Genomic DNA, 21,628 nt, shown 5'->3' on the forward strand with positions numbered 1-21,628 from the left:
TGCTCGTTCTGTACGTGATTTCCTGCAAGACAGGAATGTCAGTGTTCTGCCATGGCCAGCGAAGAGCTCGGATCTCAATCCCATTGAGCACGTCTGGGACCTGTTGGATCGGAGGGTGAGGGCTAGGGCCATTCCCCCCAGAAATGTCCGGGAACTTGCAGGTGCCTTGGTGGAAGAGTGGGGTAACATTTCACAGCAAGAACTGGCCAATCTGGTGCAGTCCATGAGGAGGAGATGCAATGCAGTACTTAATGCAGCTGGTGGCCACACCAGATACTGACTGTTACTTTTGATTTTGACCCCCCCCTTTGTTCAGGGACACATTGTTCCATTTCTGTTAGTCACATGTCTGTGGAACTTGTTCAGTTTATGTCTCAGTTATTGAATCTTGTTATGTTCATACAAATGTTTACACATGTTACGTTTGCTGAAAATAAACGCAGTTGACAGTGAGAGGACGTTTCTTTTTTTGCTGAGTTTACAAGAAGGTAGGCCTATGCACACTTAGCTTGCTTCTTCTGTGTTTGTTAAATCATCATCTAAGCCTACTCTCGGACAAGCATTTGGTTTGTGGAATTTTATTCAGCAGATTACATGGTCGGTTAATAGTTATGCATTATGCAGTCCTTAAACATCTTTTATTAGGCTTACTTCATTCAGAAATGTTACGCGCCAGCTCATTCATGTGCTTCATTGTTTGCAGTCCGGCCGACATGCATTTCCTGTTCCTAGGAGTAGACGACGCACCTGATTGGTGCCAATTCATGCCCCGTTTCGAGGAGCCAATTTTGCCTCATGGGTTTAGTTTCTCCCTATTTGTTATTTTGAGATTTCATAAATATATAGTCTTTGTGTTATTTGAGTTTATAAGGCCACTTTGTTCTATGGTGATTCATTTATTAATGTTATTTCACAGATTTAGGCTGAGAGGTTGATGTGCCTAATGTTACCTCTCTAGAGTAGTGAGTTGGTATGACCCAATCCAGGAGGGCTGTCAACAGGTATGTTGTCTTTTTCAGAATTTCAGTTGGGGCGTGTTCCCCTGCTCAAACGTTGAATGCATGAACCAATGGTTGCGTGCAACGTCATTGACTGTGTCATCGACTGACAGACTGCTATAACATATGATGTGGTTAGCTGATATGTAAAATATCTATCCAGAAATGGTCAAATCTGGCAGGTGTCAACAACGCCTGGGCAGAGGAATGCGCCCATTAACTTCTGATAGACGCCTGCCTGTCTGGCAGGCATAATGTTAAACGACATGCTTGTTGAGAGGCCTTATTAAGTGCAGCTTTATGGTTAAAAGCTGTAGTTCACAGTAAAAGTTTTTGCAAAGACAGTTTATTCTACATCCTTTCCAGTTTTTTGGGGATCCCTTTTGTTGGCACATTAATTGGGGAGGATGGGCTCGTGGTAATGGCTGGAGTGGAATTAATACAATGGTATCAAATACATGAAACACATGGTTTGATACCATTCCATTTGCTCCATTTCAGACATTATTATGAGCCATCCTCCCCTCATCAGCCTCCATTGCTTTGTAGGCCTATATATTCGAAAGATAGTGGATAAATCATGATCGTTCACTCAGGCCGTTTATTGTTGGAAAAATGATCCGTTTCGGTTTGCTTAACGGGGTAGCCCATAGACACCAATGTGATAGCATCTGGGTCTGGTCTGCTTAGTTCATTGACTTCAATTGTACCATAAATAATTAGTGGGTAAGATGTCTCGCTTCCTTTTCCGTGTCTGACGCAAAGCTTGCGTTCCCCTGCTTAGATTTTGCATGCATCAACCAATGGTTGCATGCCACGTCATTGACTGTGCAGCTGGGCACTAGATTGCTATAATATGTGGTATCATGTAAAATACCTATCCAGGTGTTGTAAGATCTGACATGCGTCAGCAACGTCTGAGCAGGGGAACACCACCATAGTCTTCTCTTTCACACTATCTGTAAAAATGTAAATAGCCCTGCTCTCTCAGCATCCCATTTGTGTATTAAAGGATTTAGTCCAGTTGATATGGTGGAGTGGAGGGGAACATTCATTCATTGTTTATTGTTTCGGTCAACAGTCGATTGGGTCTAACCATAGAAAATTCCTTTAAAATTACTTTAAATTCCTTCTGTATTTAGCCTAGTGAAGGACTGAAAACGAATCAATAGGGCATGTATTACATCTCACTTAATAGGATGTGTATCTGTGTTATTATATGGTCAACGTTAAAATTGTAGGCCTAATATAGAAAATTATGTCAAATGAACGTAATAGGCCTAATGAAATATGTTAAAATGTTCATTATCATAAACCACTAAATTTTTGTGATTTGTATAGCCTCCAATTAATTCAGATAGTTACATTACATTACATTACATTACATTCGCCACGTCTAGGCTATAGTGATTGCATTATTTTGCCTATAATCAGATGCATGTTGAAGCTTTTTTAAACCAACAGATGGCGATATTCACCCATGTTCACGTTTTATAGCCGATGTCAAGAGTGGATAGAAGGAGCGCACTGCTGGCTCTACACTCTCAGCTCTGTTACTGTATGGTTTGCACTACAATCAGCAGCACACATCAGATAGACAATTTAGGCTCCGTCTCCTTTTTCATTACACGCTCCAAATGGGTGGCGAAAGCGCATCCTGAGCATAGAAAACACTAAGTCAGCATTAATACGCGACGATCTGAATAGATTTTTCAATGTGAAAAAGGAACAGTGACAGGTTTCGGTCGAATTGGTGGGATAGCGTCGCACGTCAACAAAGATTTTCAATCGATAGTGTACTTGTAGGCTACAGCATATTATCTGTGCGCATGGGGTTGTCTCTCACTAAAATTTGAGTGTGCTGTTTTGAACGGCCATAGCGGCTTTGGTTTTGACTAAGGTATTGGGGATAGTCACATAACACGTTGTTTAACCTCTACATGTTGTGAACTCTCTGTAACCCCATGAATAATAGAATATTGTAAATTATAATGGTGTAGCCTTGTCCTAGGGAATGAATCAAGACAATATTTTGATACAATTTAATACAGAATAAATAATCAAAACGTTTGCAAATAGTGTCATACCATATTTTCACAAATAATATATTGCGTATGCATTTAGCCTCACATCGACACTGTATTCCAGAAATAAAATGTGTCTGAAAGTTTGAATTGATCTACTTGTCATCACCGAAATACACGTTGAAACGCAGAAGTTCCACTGCCTTGCCGCTGCTGCCGGATTGGGGTTACTGCACTATTGAGCAGTGGGCTACAGCATCCTCGCGCGCTAAGACACACGCGGACATCCTACGAGCTGGAGTTCCGAGAGCACTCACCGGTTCGTTTTGTCTCCTTGTGATCTCTCATCCAAGTCTTTTATTTAGTTTTTAAACGGAATCATTCTGTGGTTGATGGTATCGGTTGTCTGTCGCAAAACATTGGATTACTTTTGGGTCGGAATGTTTTACGCATGAAGTCAGCTGGATGTGTTCTGTAGCCTATGTCGGACCTCATCCACCCGATATTTTCAATGGATTTGAATAGAGTGGAAATGCCTTGGGAATAAAATCACAAAGTTGTTTTCTATATGTTCTATAAATTCCATTGTAACAAGGCATCACACGGATACAAACGCAATGATTTTCATCACACTTTATGTCGTGCTGCCTCTTTTAGGTAAGTTTTAGTTTCTCAAGGCCTATTACTTATGAATATGACTAATATATGCTATACATGCCTAGTATGTGCATTTTTAAATGGACAATAATAAGAAATCAGAGGGCAGCTGAGATGAGTACATAGGAAACCTATAGTGATCTTTGTGGAGAGAGATGAGCCACCATAATGCGGACCATGCCATTGACTACCGAAAAATCAAATACGAGCTCATGTAGCCTAATCGAAGTGAACTGAGTTCTAATTCTGCAATAGACACAACTAAACACAGTGGCAATTCATTATCCGTCTCTCATGTATAGCCTATATACACTACTATAGCCTACATTGAAAAATAAAAAGCATAACATGTTTTACCCGTTTCATATTTAATAACTTTACTTGTCCTCAGCTGATTTTTTTTTAATATTTAACAAATGTATATGGTATGCAATGCATTGATCACTATGTCAGTGACGAGTAGCCTATATGAGATGTTTGTGTTGTTGTTATTGTCACGGAGTTGCGCACTAAAATACACTCAGTACAGCGTTAATACAGTATGTTAATCTGTAAAGAAGCTTTAGTTTGGATTAATCTCTGAATGTGTATTGTGACTAAATCCCGTATAGCCTACAATATTTAACATTTCAACGACAGAAACATTATTAGTATTATCACTATTTATTCTCCCCAAACAGATGTATTGTATGCCCAGGAGAATGTCCTTTCTGGTCCCAACCGCCTCGACTGTGTCAAGGCGAGTGAGCAGTGTATGAAGGAGCAAGGATGCAGCACCAAGTATCGGACAATGAGACAGTGCGTTGCTGGGGGGAAGGAGAGAAACTTTAGCATGGTAGCCGGACTGGAGGCGCAGGACGAATGTCGGAGCGCCATGGATGCGCTCAAGCAGAGCCCCCTGTATAACTGCAGATGTAAAAGGGGTATGAAGAAAGAGAAGAACTGCCTTCGCATCTATTGGGGAATCTACCAGACTTTGCAGGGTATGCACTTTGGTATCATTGCAGTTGGCTACAACACAGCAATCACACATTGTCAGAAGTCAATCTGATGTTAATCAATGGTTTAAAAGAAACATTTCCCAGACCTGCTGTATGAGTAATGTATTAATGGACCATGTAAACTGCTAAAGCAATACCGTTTCAGGGAGAAAACAAGACATTATTGGGTGCGTAACTTTCCCGCCCGTGCGTAATGGGAAAGGAGTGGGGTAATGACCTTAAACAAATCTCTTAGAATGAATCGAGTAAAGCCCTTTGGCACTCGTCATCTTGCAGTAGATCGTATACAAAAATTGTACTGCCTAATGCCAGTGGGGCAGTAGGGGTTCTCAGTTGCTGACCAATATGCCTAATCAACTGTAGCCTAACGAGTAGTAGGGCGTCATGGAAATTGACTGACCTAGATACCCATCTCATGTGTATGCGCATGTGAAGAAATGGCAAGCCATGGTAGTTTACAAACATTTAGTGAAAACAATAACCCACGTGCATGCTCTTTAAATAAAATCTATATATATCTTTATGTATGTGTGTATGTGTGTATGTATGTATGTATGTATGTATGTATGTATGTATGTATGTATGTATGTATGTATGTATGTATGTATGTATGTATGTATGTATGTATGTATGTATGTATGTATGTATGTATGTATGTATGTATGTATGTATGTATGTATGTATGTATGTGTGTGTGTGTGTGTGTGTGTGTGTGTGTGTGTGTGTGTGTGTGTGTGTGTCTAGCTGGTTGTCTGCAACATGTACATGCATATTAACACTACAAGAGTATGTTAAAAATCACATTGTATTTCAATATTCATTTCAGGGAACGATTTCCTCGAGGACTCTCCTTATGAGACCATGAATAGCAGGCTGTCTGACATATTCCGACTGGCCCCCATTATTTCAGGTAAGGGCATGGATTTATTAAGAGTTTACTATGGTGCAACTTATTTAAAAGTTCACGAACGGACACTTGGCTTCTTTGTGAAAGTATACAGATGAAATGCTGGCTGTGCATGTTCTTAGTGAAATTGTGTTTCGATTTTTTTTTACAATCCTCACACTTTCCCTCTTTCGCCCCAATGAAATGCATGCCCATTGTTAGTGAATTTGCACGGGGAGCTATAGTTCTGAGTGTTCACTGAGAGCTCAACACGGAGTGTGGTGGTGTGGAGTTGTAAAAATGTAAAAATGCGTCAGGTTGTAGCATAGTTTATTGAGCTGTGTTTAAATTGTACATTGAATTGTGATGGTCATATCAAATCGATCGTGAATGCGGGGAGGGGGTATCACATAGGACACCGTTACACGCATTGGTGGAGTGAGTTTCTGTTCAATTATGAGCTGCCTCTAGATGGCAATATTCTCCCTTGTTCACGATCGCACAGGTGCTATCCATGGAAGCTATAGCGGCCTTTGACTTTACCTTGGTCTTTGTTGTGAGAAACTACAATCCGGTGCTGGTGAGGTGCCATGTTGTATGGCTGGTGATGGAGAATAAGAGAGCTTGAGATGAGTTTAATAAGCACATAGAAATGTAACACAGAGATTTGGCTCTATTTAGATTTGCAATCGGATTGTGAATATGAAGGGGAGCTAATCTTTTCATACATTTCCTGTCCTAATTTAAATGGCCAAGACTGTAACACTGAGCAAAAGTGTTGTTCTTGCCTGCAAAAGGAATCACCTGTTATTATGTCAATTGTGGACATACTTGTGTAAATAATATAGTAGGCCTACATTTCTCAATTACACTAACCTGACCAAAGGTATTTATTTTTATTTATTTTACCTTCATTTAACTAGGCAAGTCAGTTAAAGAACAAATTCTTATTTTCAATGACGGCCTTGGAATAGTGGTTCGGGGGCAGAACGCCAGGTTTGTACCTTGTCAGCTCAAGGGTTTGAACTTGCAACCTTCTGGTTATTAGTCCAACTATTTAACCACTAAGCTACCCTGCCACCCCTGCTGCCCCAGGCACCTGCTCATGATTCCAAAATCATGGATATTAATATGGAGTTGGTGTCCTCTTTACTGCTATAACAGCCTCCACTCTTCTGGAAATGCTTTCCGCTAGATGTTACTTGGAACATTGCTGCGGGGACTTGCTTCCATTCAGCAACAAGAGCATTAGTGAGGTCGGGCACTGATGTTGGGCGATTAGGCCTGGCTCGCAGTCTGCGTTCCAATTCATCCAAAAGTTTTTTGATGGGGCTGAGGTCCGGGCTCTTTGCAGGCCAGTCAAGTTCTTCCACGTCGATTTTGACAAACCATTTCTGTATGGACCTCGCTTTGTGCACAGGGGCATTGTCATGCAGGAAAGGGCCTTCCCCAGCTGTTGCCACAAATTTGGAAGCACAGAGTCGTCTAGAATGTCATTGTATACTGTAGCGTTAAGATTTCCCTTCACTGGAACTAAGGGGCCTAGTCCGAACCATGAAAAACAGCCCGACCATTATTCCTCCTCCACAAAACTGTACAGTTGCGCTATGCATTCGGGCAGGTAGCGTTCTCCTGGCATCCGCCAAACCCAGAGTCGTCCGTCAGACTGCCAGATGGTGAAGTGTGATTCATCACTCCAGAGAACGTGTTTCCACTGCTCCAGAGTCCAATGGCGGCGAGATTTACACCATTCCAGCCAAAGTTTGGCTTTGCGCATGGTAAACTTAGGCTTGTGTGGGCTGCTCGGCCATGGAAACCCATTTCCCTAAGCTCCCGATGCACAGTTCTTGTGCTGACGTTACTTCCAGAGGCAGTTTTGAACTCGGTAGTGAACTCGGTGGTCCCGTTCTGTGAGCTTGTGTGGCCTACCACTTCGTGGCTGAGCTGTTGTTGCTCCTAGCCATTTCCACTTCACAATAACAGCAGTTCATGTTGACCAAGGCAGCTCAAGCAGGGCAGAAATTTGACAAACTGACTTGTTGCAAAGGTGGCATCCTATGACAGTGCTTTGTTGAAAGTCACTGAGCTCACTGGTCATTCTACTGCCAGTGTTTGTCTTGGAGATTACATGACTGTGTGCTCGATTTTATACACCTGTCAGCAACGGGTGTGGCTAAAATAGCCAAATCCACTATTGGCCATGTAGTGTATATAACCTGGAAGCATAGACAATTATGGTTGTTCCTTTAGTTAATTATTTTTAGTATATTGATCGCTAAACTGACAAAATCAAGGGGCAATTTCGTTAAATCATCAATGGCGATAGAGAGACAAACTGCAGCAACATGATGTGTCCTTGGGCAAAGACCCAAATAACGTTTCTAGGACAAATACTCTAATTTCAGAAAAGTGGAAATTACACATCAGTCATTATAGATGCCTGTCAGAATACAGCCAAACATCAAAGCTACATTTCTAGCTTCTTAGGAGCATAGTTCATATCAAGGCAAATAACAGCCCCAGACATTTTCCCTTCTGAGCTACCAGAACAGAAAGATTTATAGGAAAGCGCTCAGCATTTGAAGGTGCTCCTTATTCCCCTTTGAAAAGCTCTCTATGTTGATTGACGGTTGCACATTTCTCTCTTAGCTACGTGTCCCACAGACCATCCGTACTGGCTTATCATGGGGGATTTATGGGCCAGGTAGGGTGAGAGGGACACCTTATGGGTGAGAGGGGTGACAGGACGGGTGTCAGGGAGGTTTAGGTCAACACAGTGCCTCCCACAGGCCCTACTTCCAGGCAGCCCTATAAAATGGCTGTCTCCGTAAGGCTGAGAGGACTCATAGATCAGCTGACTGATTCATAGTGGGGAACAAAGGGAGGCATTGTGAGATGTAATTAATCTGTAATAGGCCCCTGCTTTGGCCCTGAGCCTCATAATCTCCAGTGACACTCTGGTCATTCTCCTCAGACCCTTCCTGATTATAGTGAGGTTTATTCCTGATCTTTCCTACATACTGACCCCCAGGTCCCACTGCCCCCATTCCCACCTCCACTCTGGGTACTGTAGGCCTCTGATGGACTGAACCAGACATAAAGCTGGAACAATATCAGTGAAGCTTATACTGTAGGGTACACAGCTGCCTTAAAGCACGCTGGCTGTCCTTTATTAAGTCACATGAGAATAGAATAGAGTAGCATTAGAACAGCAGCTCAAATGTGTGAAGAGGATGTGGAAAGCCCAGAGCGTGATTGCATGGACACACACACATTTGCCCATACATACACACACACATACTTGTGCACAGCGCGGACATGTGCGTACTGACAGTCAAACACACCCTATCAACGATTTTCAATGGAAGAGCTCCACAGGTAAGCAGGCAGGAGCCATCCAGGGCAGTCAATAGCTCAATAAGACTATATTTCATAATGTCTGGGACAGGGCCAAAGACTCATACTGCACACAAGTACACACACACACACACACACACACACACACACACACACACACACACACACACACACACACACACACACACACACACACACACACACACACACACACACACACACACACACACACACACACACACACACACACACACACACACACACACACACACACACACGTTCACTGAGTGTACAAAACATGACATAGACTGACCAGATGAATCCAGGTGAAACCTATGATCCCTCATTGATTTCACTTGTGTAGGTGTGCCATTCAGAGGTTGAATGGGCAAGACAAAAGATTTAAGAGTTTTTGAACGGAGTATGGTGGTTTGAGTCTGTCAAGAACTGCAACGCTACTGGGTTTTTCACACTCAACAGTTTCCCGTGTGTATCAAGAATGGTCCACAACCTAAAGGACATCCAGCCAATTTGACACAACTGTGGGAAGCAGAGTCAACATGGGTCAACATCCCTGTGGAACGCTTTCGCCACCTTGTAGAGTCCATGCCCAGACAAGGCTGTTCTGAGGGCAAAAGCGTGTGCAACTCAATATTAGGAAGGTGTTCCTCATGTTTTATACACTCAGTGTACATCCAGTTCTAAGTTAATGACATTATTTTTTAAATATTTTCTCCAGGCAGGTAGAATGCTTTTAGCCTTATGTTGAGTCAGGGTGAGTCACTTCCCACTGGGCAAAAACTGGTTGAATCAACGTTGTTGTCACGTCATTTCAAGCAAAAAAAATCAATGTGATGACTCTGAATTAATGTGGAAAACTGATTGGATTTGCAAAAAGTCATCAACGTAAGGGAATTTCTTTTCTCACCCAACTTTTAAACTTAATCCAATGACATGGTGATATCTTTTTTAATTTAATGTTGAATTCACGTAAATTGACAACTCAACCACATGTAAATCAAAACTAAACATTGAAATGACGTCAGTCTATTAAAACCTCCTAAATATAATAGAAAAATTTAGATTTCTGCCTAAATAGACATACCCTAAAGTAACTGTTACTCATGTGTAATTACATGACTGTATATTTGGAAAGAAAACATCTGGTAGAAGTTACATAGTTCAGAATACACAAGCACACACAAAATAACCTTTTTTGTTTTTTGTTATGTTAAAAGTCATCTTTCTACAATATTTGAACAATATCCTAAAGAAAAATGGGATTGATAGACCTAACAACTAGAAATGAGCAAATGTTTTAGTAAGTGGTGTCAGGTGTGGTCACAGGATGTTTCCAAGTGTCCCTAAAAATCTCCAAAGTGGCTTATGTCTGTAAATTAGATCATTCCAGTGCTATTACATATTTGCAATCCCTAAATGCTATTTGTTCAATATAAAAACACAATTTCTACCATTTCAACCTCTCCAAAGTACCTGAACTTTTAGTCTAGGCATATCCACTGTATTGATCCCACATACAAATTACATTTTTACAAAAACAGTGTAAAATCAACAGGTATACATAAAAATATATATAAAAATGTCTTATCAAACACCAACTTGGTTACACTAAAAAAGCTGAACTATTTACAAATTGCATTTGTGTTCGTTTTACTTCCCAGGTGTAGATGATTGGATTTCACTATCCAATCTACGGTAGCTTGTGCATATCGTGATAGTCTTTGAAGCAGTCCCTCTCTGCCAGGAAACAAAATGCAAATAGGCATTTTGGACAGAAGATCTGGCATTTCCCCCCTTTTACCCCGTGTTTTGTGCCATGCTTGTAGTTCTTCCTTTTGTCTTTTGTCATATGTGTTGGATAGTGGCGCTCACCTTGAGTGGGGGGTCTTGTGATGGTTGCTTTGGGCCCCCAATTCAGCCACTTACAACACCAGCTGCTCTCTGAAGGCCAACTGGGAGAGGGGGGTTTGACCTTTTGCTTTGGCCATCTGCTTGTGGAGAATGAAAGCATTTACTGTAGCAATGTCCACAAAGTGGTAAAAAAAAAGTCTTATACCACTTCCTGGTCTGGTGGAGGACCTGGTAGTAGCCTATCAGAGCATCAGATAGGTCGACACCCCCATGTTGGCATTGTAATCCTTCACAGAAACGGGGACATTCTTCCTTTTTCACCCGTTATTGAATGCCTTATGCTGTGTGGTGAGCATGGTTACTTTCCTAGTGTCCTTCCATTTCACAAAAAGCAGCTGGTTAGTCCTGATCAAACCTATGGTCCCCCTCTCCGCTGTCTTTACCCTGTTGTTAACCTTGATATTCGGGAAACCAATTCTGTTAGGGGGAATGGTGCCACAAGCCCCAATTTTATTTTTCAAGAGGTCTATGAAAAGTGGATATCGAACCATCAGACAGGGTGATTGACATAGCAGTGGGGGGTGAAGACCTTGACTGGGGAGGGGTGGCTCCCAAACGTCATCATCCAAATCCTCTGCATCTTCCACTCTGTAGTGAATAAAATACAGGGATATGTTGTTATAAGACACACAGAATTTCAGTTGACTAAATTCACAAAACAACATTAATGTAAAGTAAAAACACCAAGCCTAAACTTTATCTGTACAGTGACTCACATAGAAGGTGTCAAGCACACACACAATGGAAAAAGTAACAATTTGGAGACAAAGACAGAGGTCAGAACCACAAATTAAGAGTGGCCATAAGAGTTCAGTGGTCTCTCCAAAGTTTACAAGGCTGAAACTTAGAACAGCAAACAGTGAACTAATATGAAACATAGACATGAACTACTTTGGAATTATATAACATTAAAATGACTTGTTACATAGGTCTATGTAAATTAAATCAAAATCCTCGTAGTCCAAATCCCTCCCCTAATCCGAGTCTGACCAGTATTTTATTCAAAGTTTCTATGTCGGTATACTTATTCATAGCTGTCGGTATACTTATTCATAGCTGTCTTCTTTTTAGCGTCCTGTTCGATATTCTTAGTTTTGACCTTTATTTCCCCCCATGAGAAGCCATATTTTATGCTGAAGCTATGAAATTAAAGCGATTAAATCTGTTTACAATGTAATGTAGCGTGCTTGGTGCATCTCGTCTCTGAGCCAGTTAGCAATAGTTCGCATTATGCATAAAAGATTCTAGGCTTTGCTTTGTCCCACCCAGGTCAACTACATATCCCTGGAAAGCTTATCTCATTGGCTACAAGACTGTCAAGGTGCCATAGTAGCCAATACCCTGTGTAAGCAGGCAAAATCATATTTTTAATGCGCAGCGATATAGTCACTCGGTAGACATTCAATGTTGCCATTAAGTCACACATCATCAGATAGCATTGGCAATAGGCTCATTTCATACTCGCCATGTAGCTTTTGCTCAAACACAGACCAAATCGAAGTTAACCTAGTAAGATGTTTCCTGTTTGGTTTTAACGTTGTGTAAAATAAATATTTTGACTCTCTGGGCTGGTGATCAGTAACGGTAGGTCACAGGCAGACAAATAAGACATCCTCATGATCTGTGGAGTCCCAGCTTTCGGTGTGTATCAATGTGTTTCGTGTTTATTTCATTTATATTTCACAACGCTAACCAGAATGTAGCTAGCAGCCATCTTGAAATTAGGTCATCGGCTCGGCTTGTCCTTATACATTTGTATCCCCATGTATTGTCACACCAAAGATTTTAAGGCACAGATCAATAGCCAAGATACTCAGGTTTCCGCAGACACCCTGCTTTTGCAGATAGGAGCTACCGTTCTCATTTCAGACTGAATTGAATAAAAAACATCTAATAGGGTCCCCAAATATGGGGACTTTACATTCAAGAGGTTAATGTGGTAGAAGTTGCCACATGAGAAACTTAATCTGAAGAACAGAACAATCACATTTTTGATTTGATTTCGATTTTCCATTTCAGTCACATTGACAAAAAATACTTTAATAACATCTCGACACACAAATGAATAAAATCAGCAGATAGCGAAATGGGCCTTTTTTGATGCAACACTCATTTACCACATCAGTGACCACATCATGCTTTGAGGCTGTAGCTGAGTTATGTCTTCTTCTTCTTCTTCTTCTTCTTCTTCTTCTTCTTCTTCTTCTTCTTCTTCTTCTTCTTCTTCTAATACAAGTGGTGCAGCTTGTTTTTTTCCCCTCCATTTCCTTACAGAAATCCTAAGTCTCTCTCAGGGAGAACTACCTGTATTGATGTCTGTGTTTCTACTTGATTAAATGGATCATTAAATGCTTCTGGGCTTCCGGTGTCTGCAGAGCTCATTGCTTCTTATTAGCAAGAAGTGCCATGCTGTTGTCTGTGTGCCAGGTTAGGGTATCGGTAAAACATACTTAGTTTGGAGTGGTTCATGGGTAAAGGGTCACGAAAGCCACAACTGCTTTCATAAGACAGACAAGGTAGGTCATTTCAATCAAGGGAAATGGTTAACTCACACAGAGAGGTGGAATGCTCATGGATGAAGTACCAGACCATTGAATATGTTTTGTACACTAATTTGTGTATGTTGGCATGTTTGCATGTGTTTATGTGTGTATGTGTGTATGTGTGTATGTGTGTACGTGTGTACGTGTGTACGTGTGTACGGGTGTACGTGTGTACGTGTGTACGTGTGTACGGGTGTACGGGTGTACGGGTGTACGGGTGTACGGGTGTACGTGTGTACGCGTGTACGCGTGTATGTGTGTATGGGTGTATGGGTGTATGTGTGTATGTGTATATGGGTGTATGTGTGTATGGGTGTATGTGTGTATGGGTGTATGTGTGTATGGGTGTATGTGTGTATGGGTGTATGTGTGTATGGGTGTATGTGTGTATGGATGTATGGGTGTATATGTGCATGGGTGTATGTGTGCATGTGTGTATGTGTGTATGGGTGTATGTGTGTATGGGTGTATGGGTGTATGGGTGTACGTGTGTACGCGTGTACGGGTGTACGTGTGTACGGGTGTACGTGTGTACGGGTGTACGTGTGTACGGGTGTATGGGTGTATGGGTGTATGTGTGTATGGGTGTATGGGTGTATGTGTGTATGGGTGTATGTGTGTATGGGTGTATGGGTGTATGTGTGTATGTGTGTATGGGTGTATGGGTGTATGGGTGTATGGGTGTATGGGTGTATGGGTGTATGTGTGTATGGGTGAAATGTGTGTTTGTGTGTATGGGTGTATGTGTGTATGGGTTAAATGTGTGTATGTGTGTATGTGTGTATGTGTATGGGTGTATGTGTGTATGGGTGTATGGGTGTATGGGTGTATGTGTGTATGCGTGTATGCGTGTATGGGTGTATGTGTGTATGTGTATATGGGTGTATGTGTGTATGGGTGTATGTGTGTATGGGTGTATGTGTGTATGTGTGTATGGGTGTATGTGTGTATGGGTGTATGTGTGTATGGGTGTATGTGTGTATGTGTGTATGTGTATATGGGTGTATGTGTGTATGGGTGTATGTGTGTATGGGTGTATGTGTGTATGTGTGTATGGGTGTATGTGTGTATGTGTGTATGTGTGTATGGGTGTATGTGTGTATGTGTGTATGTGTGTATGGGTGTATGTGTGTATGTGTGTATGTGTATATGGGTGTATGTGTGTATGGATGTATGTGTGTATGTGTGTATGGGTGTATGTGTGTATGTGTGTATGTGTGTATGGGTGTATGTGTGTATGTGTGTATGGGTGTATGTGTGTATGTGTGTATGTGTGTATGGGTGTATGTGTGTATGTGTGTATGTGTGTATGGGTGTATGTGTGTATGTGTGTATGTGTATGGGTGTATGTGTGTATGGGTGTATGTGTGTATGTGTGTATGCATGAGCGAAAAAGCAAACAAGGAATAGAGGAAGAGCATTCAATGAAATGGTTCCTTTTCCGTCCACCAGTTTGCCATCGTGTGATGCACTGATCCATAGAGAAGGCAGTAATAACCAATTTCTCACAGATTCAAGTGGACTTCCATTATTCCCAGGCCATTTGCCCCTGCCCAAGAGGCAAGCAGTGGAGTAAATGGATGAATACACAGCAGAGTTACATATGAACATATTCAGGAACACTCACTGGTCTGGAGCCTTTCATACTGACCTATGTGCATACTTTTCTTTTCCTCGATCTTGAGAACTAGAATAACTAAAGGTTTGTTTGCTGTATGCGTGGCATAACATTGGAGTTTGAGTCGTGGAAGTGTAAACTCATTGGAGGTTGACTCGTGGAAGTGTAAACTCATTGGAGGTTGACTCGTGGAAGTGTAAACTCATTGGAGGTTGACTCGTGGAAGTGTAAACTCATCGGAGGTTGACTCGTGGAAGTGTAAACTCATTGGAGGTTGACTCGTGAAAGTGTAAACTCATCGGAGGTTGACTCGTGGAAGTGTAAACTCATTGGAGGTTGACTCGTGGAAGTGTAAACTCATCGGAGGTTGACTCGTGGAAGTGTAAACTCATCGGAGGTTGACTCGTGGAAGTGTAAACTCATTGGAGGTTGACTCGTGAAAGTGTAAACTCATCGGAGGTTGACTCGTGGAAGTGTAAACTCATCGGAGGTTGACTCGTGAAAGTGTAAACTCATCGGAGGTTGACTCGTGAAAGTGTAAACTCATCGGAGGTTGACTCGTGAAAGTGTAAACTCATCGGAGGTTGACTCGTGGAAGTGTAAACTCATCGGAGGTTGACTCGTGAAAGTGTAAACTCATCGGAGGTTGACTCGTGAAAGTGTAAACTCATCGGAGGTTTACTCGTGGAAGTGTAAACTCATCGGAGGTTGACTCGTGAAAGTGTAAACTCATCGGAGGTTGACTCGTGGAAGTGTACTGTAGCTTTAAACTGAAGAAAACTCAAATATGTTATTAAATGGTCTGGCTTATCACCATGGAGATATAGCTACGGTACAATCACTCTGTTTGTAGATAAAGCCCCTTTAAATGTCAGACTATTGTCATTTAATGTTCAGTGGCCAATGAGAAGAATGAAACCGGGGGAAAAATGTGACACAAAATGGAATAATGAGTCTGCTGTGCAGGCGAGACTGGCTGGACTGAAATTGCCTAAATGATGAGGTAGTGGTGAAAAAAGGATAAGGACATCAACAAATCTGTGAAGTACTACTATGAATGAAGATGAGTTTCTATATCACTCCACTATTTTCTGAGACCTGTAGATGACCTTTCCCTGTTAAGTTTTGTGGTCTGAGCTGATGTTGTATCAGGATGATGACTATGAGCTCAGCACATGAACACACAACTTGGCATTTCAATTATTTTAATTGAAGGGTGGCTGTATTTGGGATAAAAGACAATTCTGACATTGTCTCCTAATTTCCTTGTCCTTCTTCTCCCTACTTTTCCCTCTTTACATGTTTTATTTTCCTTCAGCATAAATCATTAGAAACTGTGCTAAGGAAAATACTACAAGTGTCATTCGCTGCTCAGAAGCAATATTTTGTCTCATTCTGTCAAACTGGAGCCAATCCTGTGCTCTCTCTCTCTCTCTCTGAAGTCCTCGACCTTGAGCTGTGTATGTGTGAAAACATCAGTAGTAGTCCCAACCTTGCAAACAGACCACACAACAACTTAAATCCCCGTACTGACACGATGCTGAGAGCCTGTCAACACAGCTCACTACTGTTGGAATGCCACTCTAATAATGAACTCAGATCCCAGCGGTGTATGAGAACAGACTGCTGCTAGGGGTTCTTACAGAGTGAGAGGAGGGAGAACCCACTGGGCACACACTGGTTAAATCAACTTTGTTTCCAAATCATTTCAATAAATTAATTAGAACCAACTTGGAATAGACGTTTAATTGAAGTCTGTGCCCATATTTTAAATGGTGTGGTTGGACCCGGGAGTACCTCTGCTCTTAATGGGGCTCCCGAGTGGCGCAGCGGTCTAAGGCACTGCATCTCAGTGCTTGAGGCGTCACTACAGACACCCTGGTTTGAATCCAGGCTGTATCCCAACCGGCTGTGATTGGGAGTCCCATAGGGCGGTGCACAATTGACCCAGCGTCGTCCGGGTATGGCCAGTGTTGGCCATCATTTTAAATAAGAATTTGTTGTTAACTGACTTGCCTAGTTAAATTATTATATATATATTTTAAATGGTGTGGTTGGACCCGGGAGTAGCTCTGCTCTTAATGGTGTGGTTGGAACCGGGGAGTACCTCTGCTCTTAATGGTGTGGTTGGACCCGGGAGTAGCTCTGCTCTTGATGTTGTGGTTGGACCCGGGGAGTACCTCTGCTCTTAATGGTGTGGTTGGACCCGGGAGTAGCTCTGCTCTTAATGGTGTGGTTGGAACCGGGGAGTACCTCTGCTCTTAATGGTGTGGTTGGACCCGGGAGTAGCTCTGCTCTTGATTGTATGGTTGGACCCGAGTAGCTCTGCTCTTGATAGTGTGGTTGGACCCGGGAGTAGCTCTGCATTTAATAGTGTGGTTGGACCTGGGAGTAGCTCTGCATTTAATAGTGCGTTGGTAGAAGTATTTTGACAGTTTCAACCCTGGTTTCCAACAACCAACCAAAACCCTTCTCAGTGGTATTGCTTTGGTGTTTGACTCTCTGTACTTTCTCCAACTTAAAATGTTTGTGTGAGATAAAGAGAATTGAAAAGGAGACGTGTTTGAAAACCATCTGCAGCGTTTCCATATCGATATTCCATGTGCCAGCTGACAAACAAATGTCATTAAAATGGCTACTTTGATAAAGCAACTCCCTTTGCCACTGTCTGGTTGTTTGTGTCAAGATGTGTCAATCACAGGCCAAGCCCGGGCCTCTGAAGTCTGGGTACAGCGGTGCTCTGTCTGTCAGAGTTGTGGCCTCAGCCTCCTTAGTGAGCATTGACTGAGATAGCGGTTCTATGTTAACGTTCCCTTACTCCCTCCTTCCAATTTTACAAGGTTATTCTGTTACACTAAAGACTTCCAAATCCTCTTAGAGTGTTTGCTGTCGAAGGGAGACATCGCACCTGAAAGCGAATCAATAGCCAGCCATGTTAAAATAGAAACTTGAGGCTGTGCGTACAAGAAACTATTGATTTCTCTTTTCGCCCTAGCTCTTCCGTTGGCCTGGATAAAATTATAATCCCTCTGTTGCAGGGTGCACAATGCACATCGTTCTGGAGAATTGAGGAGTATCCACTGGGTTGTCTTGACTCCTCCATTCTTATCGGCCATATTAGAAAATGTGGCGGAAACAAAATGAATTATAATTTGTAGACTGCAAATTGACCGCAAGAATCCCAAACAGATATGTTTGACTGTCAAAACGTTGGTTATCAGGTTATTAAATTGTTGCATCTGAACTCCTAGAGTGGCTGGCTAATGATTCTCCTTTTCTTTTTCAAGTGTTCTACTCCGCTAGCCAGCACCTTGCCTAAACAGGTGTTCTACTCCGCTAGCCAGCACCTCGCCTAAACAGGTGTTCTACTCCGCTAGCCAGCATCTTGCCTAAACAGGTGTTCTACTCCGCTAGCCAGCACCTCGCCTAAACAGGTGTTCTACTCCGCTAGCCAGCACCTCGCCTAAACAGGTGTTCTACTCCGCTAGCCAGCACCTCGCCTAAACAGGTGTTCTACTCTGCTAGCCAGCACCTTGCCTAAACAGGTGTTCTACTCTGCTAGCCAGCACCTTGCCTAAACAGGTGTTCTACTCTGCTAGCCAGCACCTTGCCTAAACAGGTGTTCTACTCTGCTAGCCAGCACCTTGCCTAAACAGGTGTTCTACTCTGCTAGCCAGCACCTTGCCTAAACAGGTGTTCTACTCTGCTAGCCAGCACCTTGCCTAAACAGATGTTCTACTCTGCTAGCCAGCACCTCGCCTAAACAGGTGTTCTACTCTGCTAGCCAGCACCTCGCCTAAACAGGTGTTCTACTCCGCTAGCCAGCACCTTGCCTAAACAGGTGTTCTACTCCGCTAGCCAGCACCTCACCTAAACAGGTGTTCTACTCTGCTAGCCAGCACCTCGCCTAAACAGGTGTTCTACTCTGCTAGCCAGCACCTCACCTAAACAGGTGTTCTACTCCGCTAGCCAGCACCTCGCCTAAACAGGTGTTCTACTCCGCTAGCCAGCACCTTGCCTAAACAGGTGTTCTACTCCGCTAGCCAGCACCTTGCCTAAACAGGTGTTCTACTCCGCTAGCCAGCACCTCGCCTAAACAGGTGTTCTACTCTGCTAGCCAGCACCTCGGCTAAACAGGTGTGCATTTTTCCGCCTCCAGATTATAATGTTTGACTAAAACATAATCAATTCGAACCTTGCTTACATTTGTTCATGATTACGTGTCTCTCTATTATGTGTGGGAACAAATTTCTTATATTACAATCACTTGGAGCTTATTTCCTTGTGTTTTTACAGTCTTTTATGTCCAACAATGAAAAGAAAAAACGTTTAAAAAAGCTTAATTTTGATTTTGTTGCTCAGAAAACTTTCCAAATGAAACCAGTTGGGGAATCCTGATGTGGAGATTGATTATATATATATATATATTTGTTTCATTTTTCATTTAGCAGAGGCTCTTATCCAGTGCAACTTACAGTTTTCTCAGTTCTAGTAAAAAGCCAGTGCTAGTAGGAAAAAGTAAAGTGCGAGTGTTAGTTCACGAAAAGCAAGGGTGGTTCAAGATTAGATCCCGATGAAGGTTTTAAATATGTTTTTTATACCGAAGCTTTACATAGCTTCCAGCATGTCTGTTGTCTGTCTGACTTTCATCCAAATGTCTATAGCTGTCCCTCCAAATCACATGGAGGATTTAGCCACAGGTCGTAGGGTCTTTAGCTGCTAAATGCGCATACCGTTCCAGACATTACTCTCACAGCTGCACCCTAATGGCAGAATAATGCCAACAGCAGCATCGGGTTCCAGCCTTGTCCCTGCGTCTAGCTCTATGCGGCCAAAAAATAATTGAGTTAAAGGTGACCAGAATGGAGTCCTGAGAGTTTTCTGATTGGATATAAAGTGGGAGAGTGATTCATCATAGTTAATTGACGCTCCTGACAGCTCGATTCACCAGGGGCATCACATGTGCCAGCTACCTCTAATGCTTTTCTGCCCAGATGCATGCACATTTGCATAATTACCTATACAGCAAACAGTGAGGTGTCAGTCTAAAGTCGGATAAATGTTGTGAGTAACCACGTTTGATCAAATTGTCACTTGCGGCATCCCCCCCTATTTAAAAAATATTAATTGGTACAATACAGTTAGTGATGAATTGGTTTGGATTCAATTGATCATTATGAAAGAGCATACATACTGCCAGACTCAGAGATGTTAGCCTTGGGTGGAGCGACAGTCCTAAGCCCTCAAATGAAGTGAGAAAATATAGATGTTAATCCTTTTTAAGGCTGCAGCTGTTTTGTTTTCCAGCCGAGAAGGAGGTAATGGTCTGTTTTTGTGTGTCTGTGACTCTTCTAATCATGGCTGGAAATTCTAGTAGTCCTCTGATTATACAAGACAATGTGCTGCAGCTCTTGTCTCGAGAGAACAACCCCCCCCCCAACACTTTTAATCACATTTTCACTCTGTAAACTTCCTGGAAAACAGACGACCATGAAAAGATGCATATCTCCAGTATCCAGCTGTTTTTGGCTTTGCAACATTCTTGATCTCAAGCATGTTAAATGAGGGCATTGATACTAGATTTGCATCTGTGCTGTGTGCCACTAATATACAAACATCTTCAGATGTTCCATTTGGGTACAGTTTGTGTAAGTCCATCAATTGAACGTACAGTATACTTACCAAATATTTGTGTGTACATTTTTGTTTACATTAAAATACCTATCAAATTACACATTTAGTAATGACAGGATGCATTTGAAACTTAACCCACAGTAAAACTTTTGTATGACTTATTTTATCGTGCTTGTGCATTGATAAGCACACCAAAGAACACCAAATCCATGTAATAACGCTACGTAATTAAAGTTGCACATGGCAGTTCTAAAAGCCTATTTCACACCATAGCAAGATAACGTTTCTTTCATGTTGATGTAGGAAAAAATGAAGACGTGGCACTGACTCACCTATGGATTGATGTCTCACCATAGTCTTGATGAAGAGTTCAGCGTTCGACTAGCCACATGCAGCATGCACACGCAGTTACAAGCCTGCTAGAGTTAGCAGCAGGCATACGAGCAATATCCACAGTCGTAATACGGATGAAGCCTGAGCTGGAATGTGAGGCTAACTGAAGCTGCCTAGCTTTAGAAAACCCTGAGTAGATCTAGCTAGCATCGTAGTATACCACTAGGGTCTTTGATTTGCCACCAGCTACCATAAATTAACAACTTCTGAGGGGGATATGAGTGGGTATTGTTGTGGGTGTTCATGGGTAGTATGGGTAGAAAATGCAAAAATACTTCATATACCTGTCTAGTCACCATTGAGCTGTATCTCATGTTGTGTAATATACACTGAGTATACAAAACATTAAGAACACATGTTTGGTATAATCAGTGTAATTAGCAGGCCAGTGACCTGGGAATGGCAGCTATCCTCCATTTCCTTGTTTTTGGTGCTACCAGCTTAACCAGAAACTGGCTGTCAAAAAGCTGTCTCTAAGAACTATACTCCCTCAGCAAAATGCTGCCCAACGCAAGACCTCCCCTCTTCTCCTTTGTACTGTCCCAAACCTTCCACTAACAAGACCTCCCCTCTTCTCCTTTGTAC

General features: G+C 42.2%; 1 protein-coding gene across 5 annotated transcripts in view; it reads left to right on the forward strand.

The window, feature by feature from the left end:
• Positions 1-21,628, forward strand: part of gfra1a (gdnf family receptor alpha 1a) — a 108,887-nt gene that overhangs the window by 14,076 nt on the left and 73,183 nt on the right. For 3 of the 5 annotated variants that reach the window (XM_052498663.1, XM_052498662.1, XM_035754514.2), the window contains exons 3-4: positions 4,360-4,662; positions 5,507-5,590. In XM_052498663.1, coding sequence (XP_052354623.1) covers positions 4,360-4,662; positions 5,507-5,590 — 387 coding nt within the window. Of the gene's footprint in view, positions 1-2,725; positions 3,680-4,359; positions 4,663-5,506; positions 5,591-21,628 lie in introns of those variants that run through there. The other 2 variants (XM_052498664.1, XM_035754516.2) reach the window with 2 other exon arrangements.

The sequence above is a fragment of the Oncorhynchus keta genome, chromosome 36, assembly GCF_023373465.1.
Source record: "Oncorhynchus keta strain PuntledgeMale-10-30-2019 chromosome 36, Oket_V2, whole genome shotgun sequence".
Classification (NCBI taxonomy): Eukaryota; Metazoa; Chordata; class Actinopteri; order Salmoniformes; family Salmonidae; genus Oncorhynchus; species Oncorhynchus keta.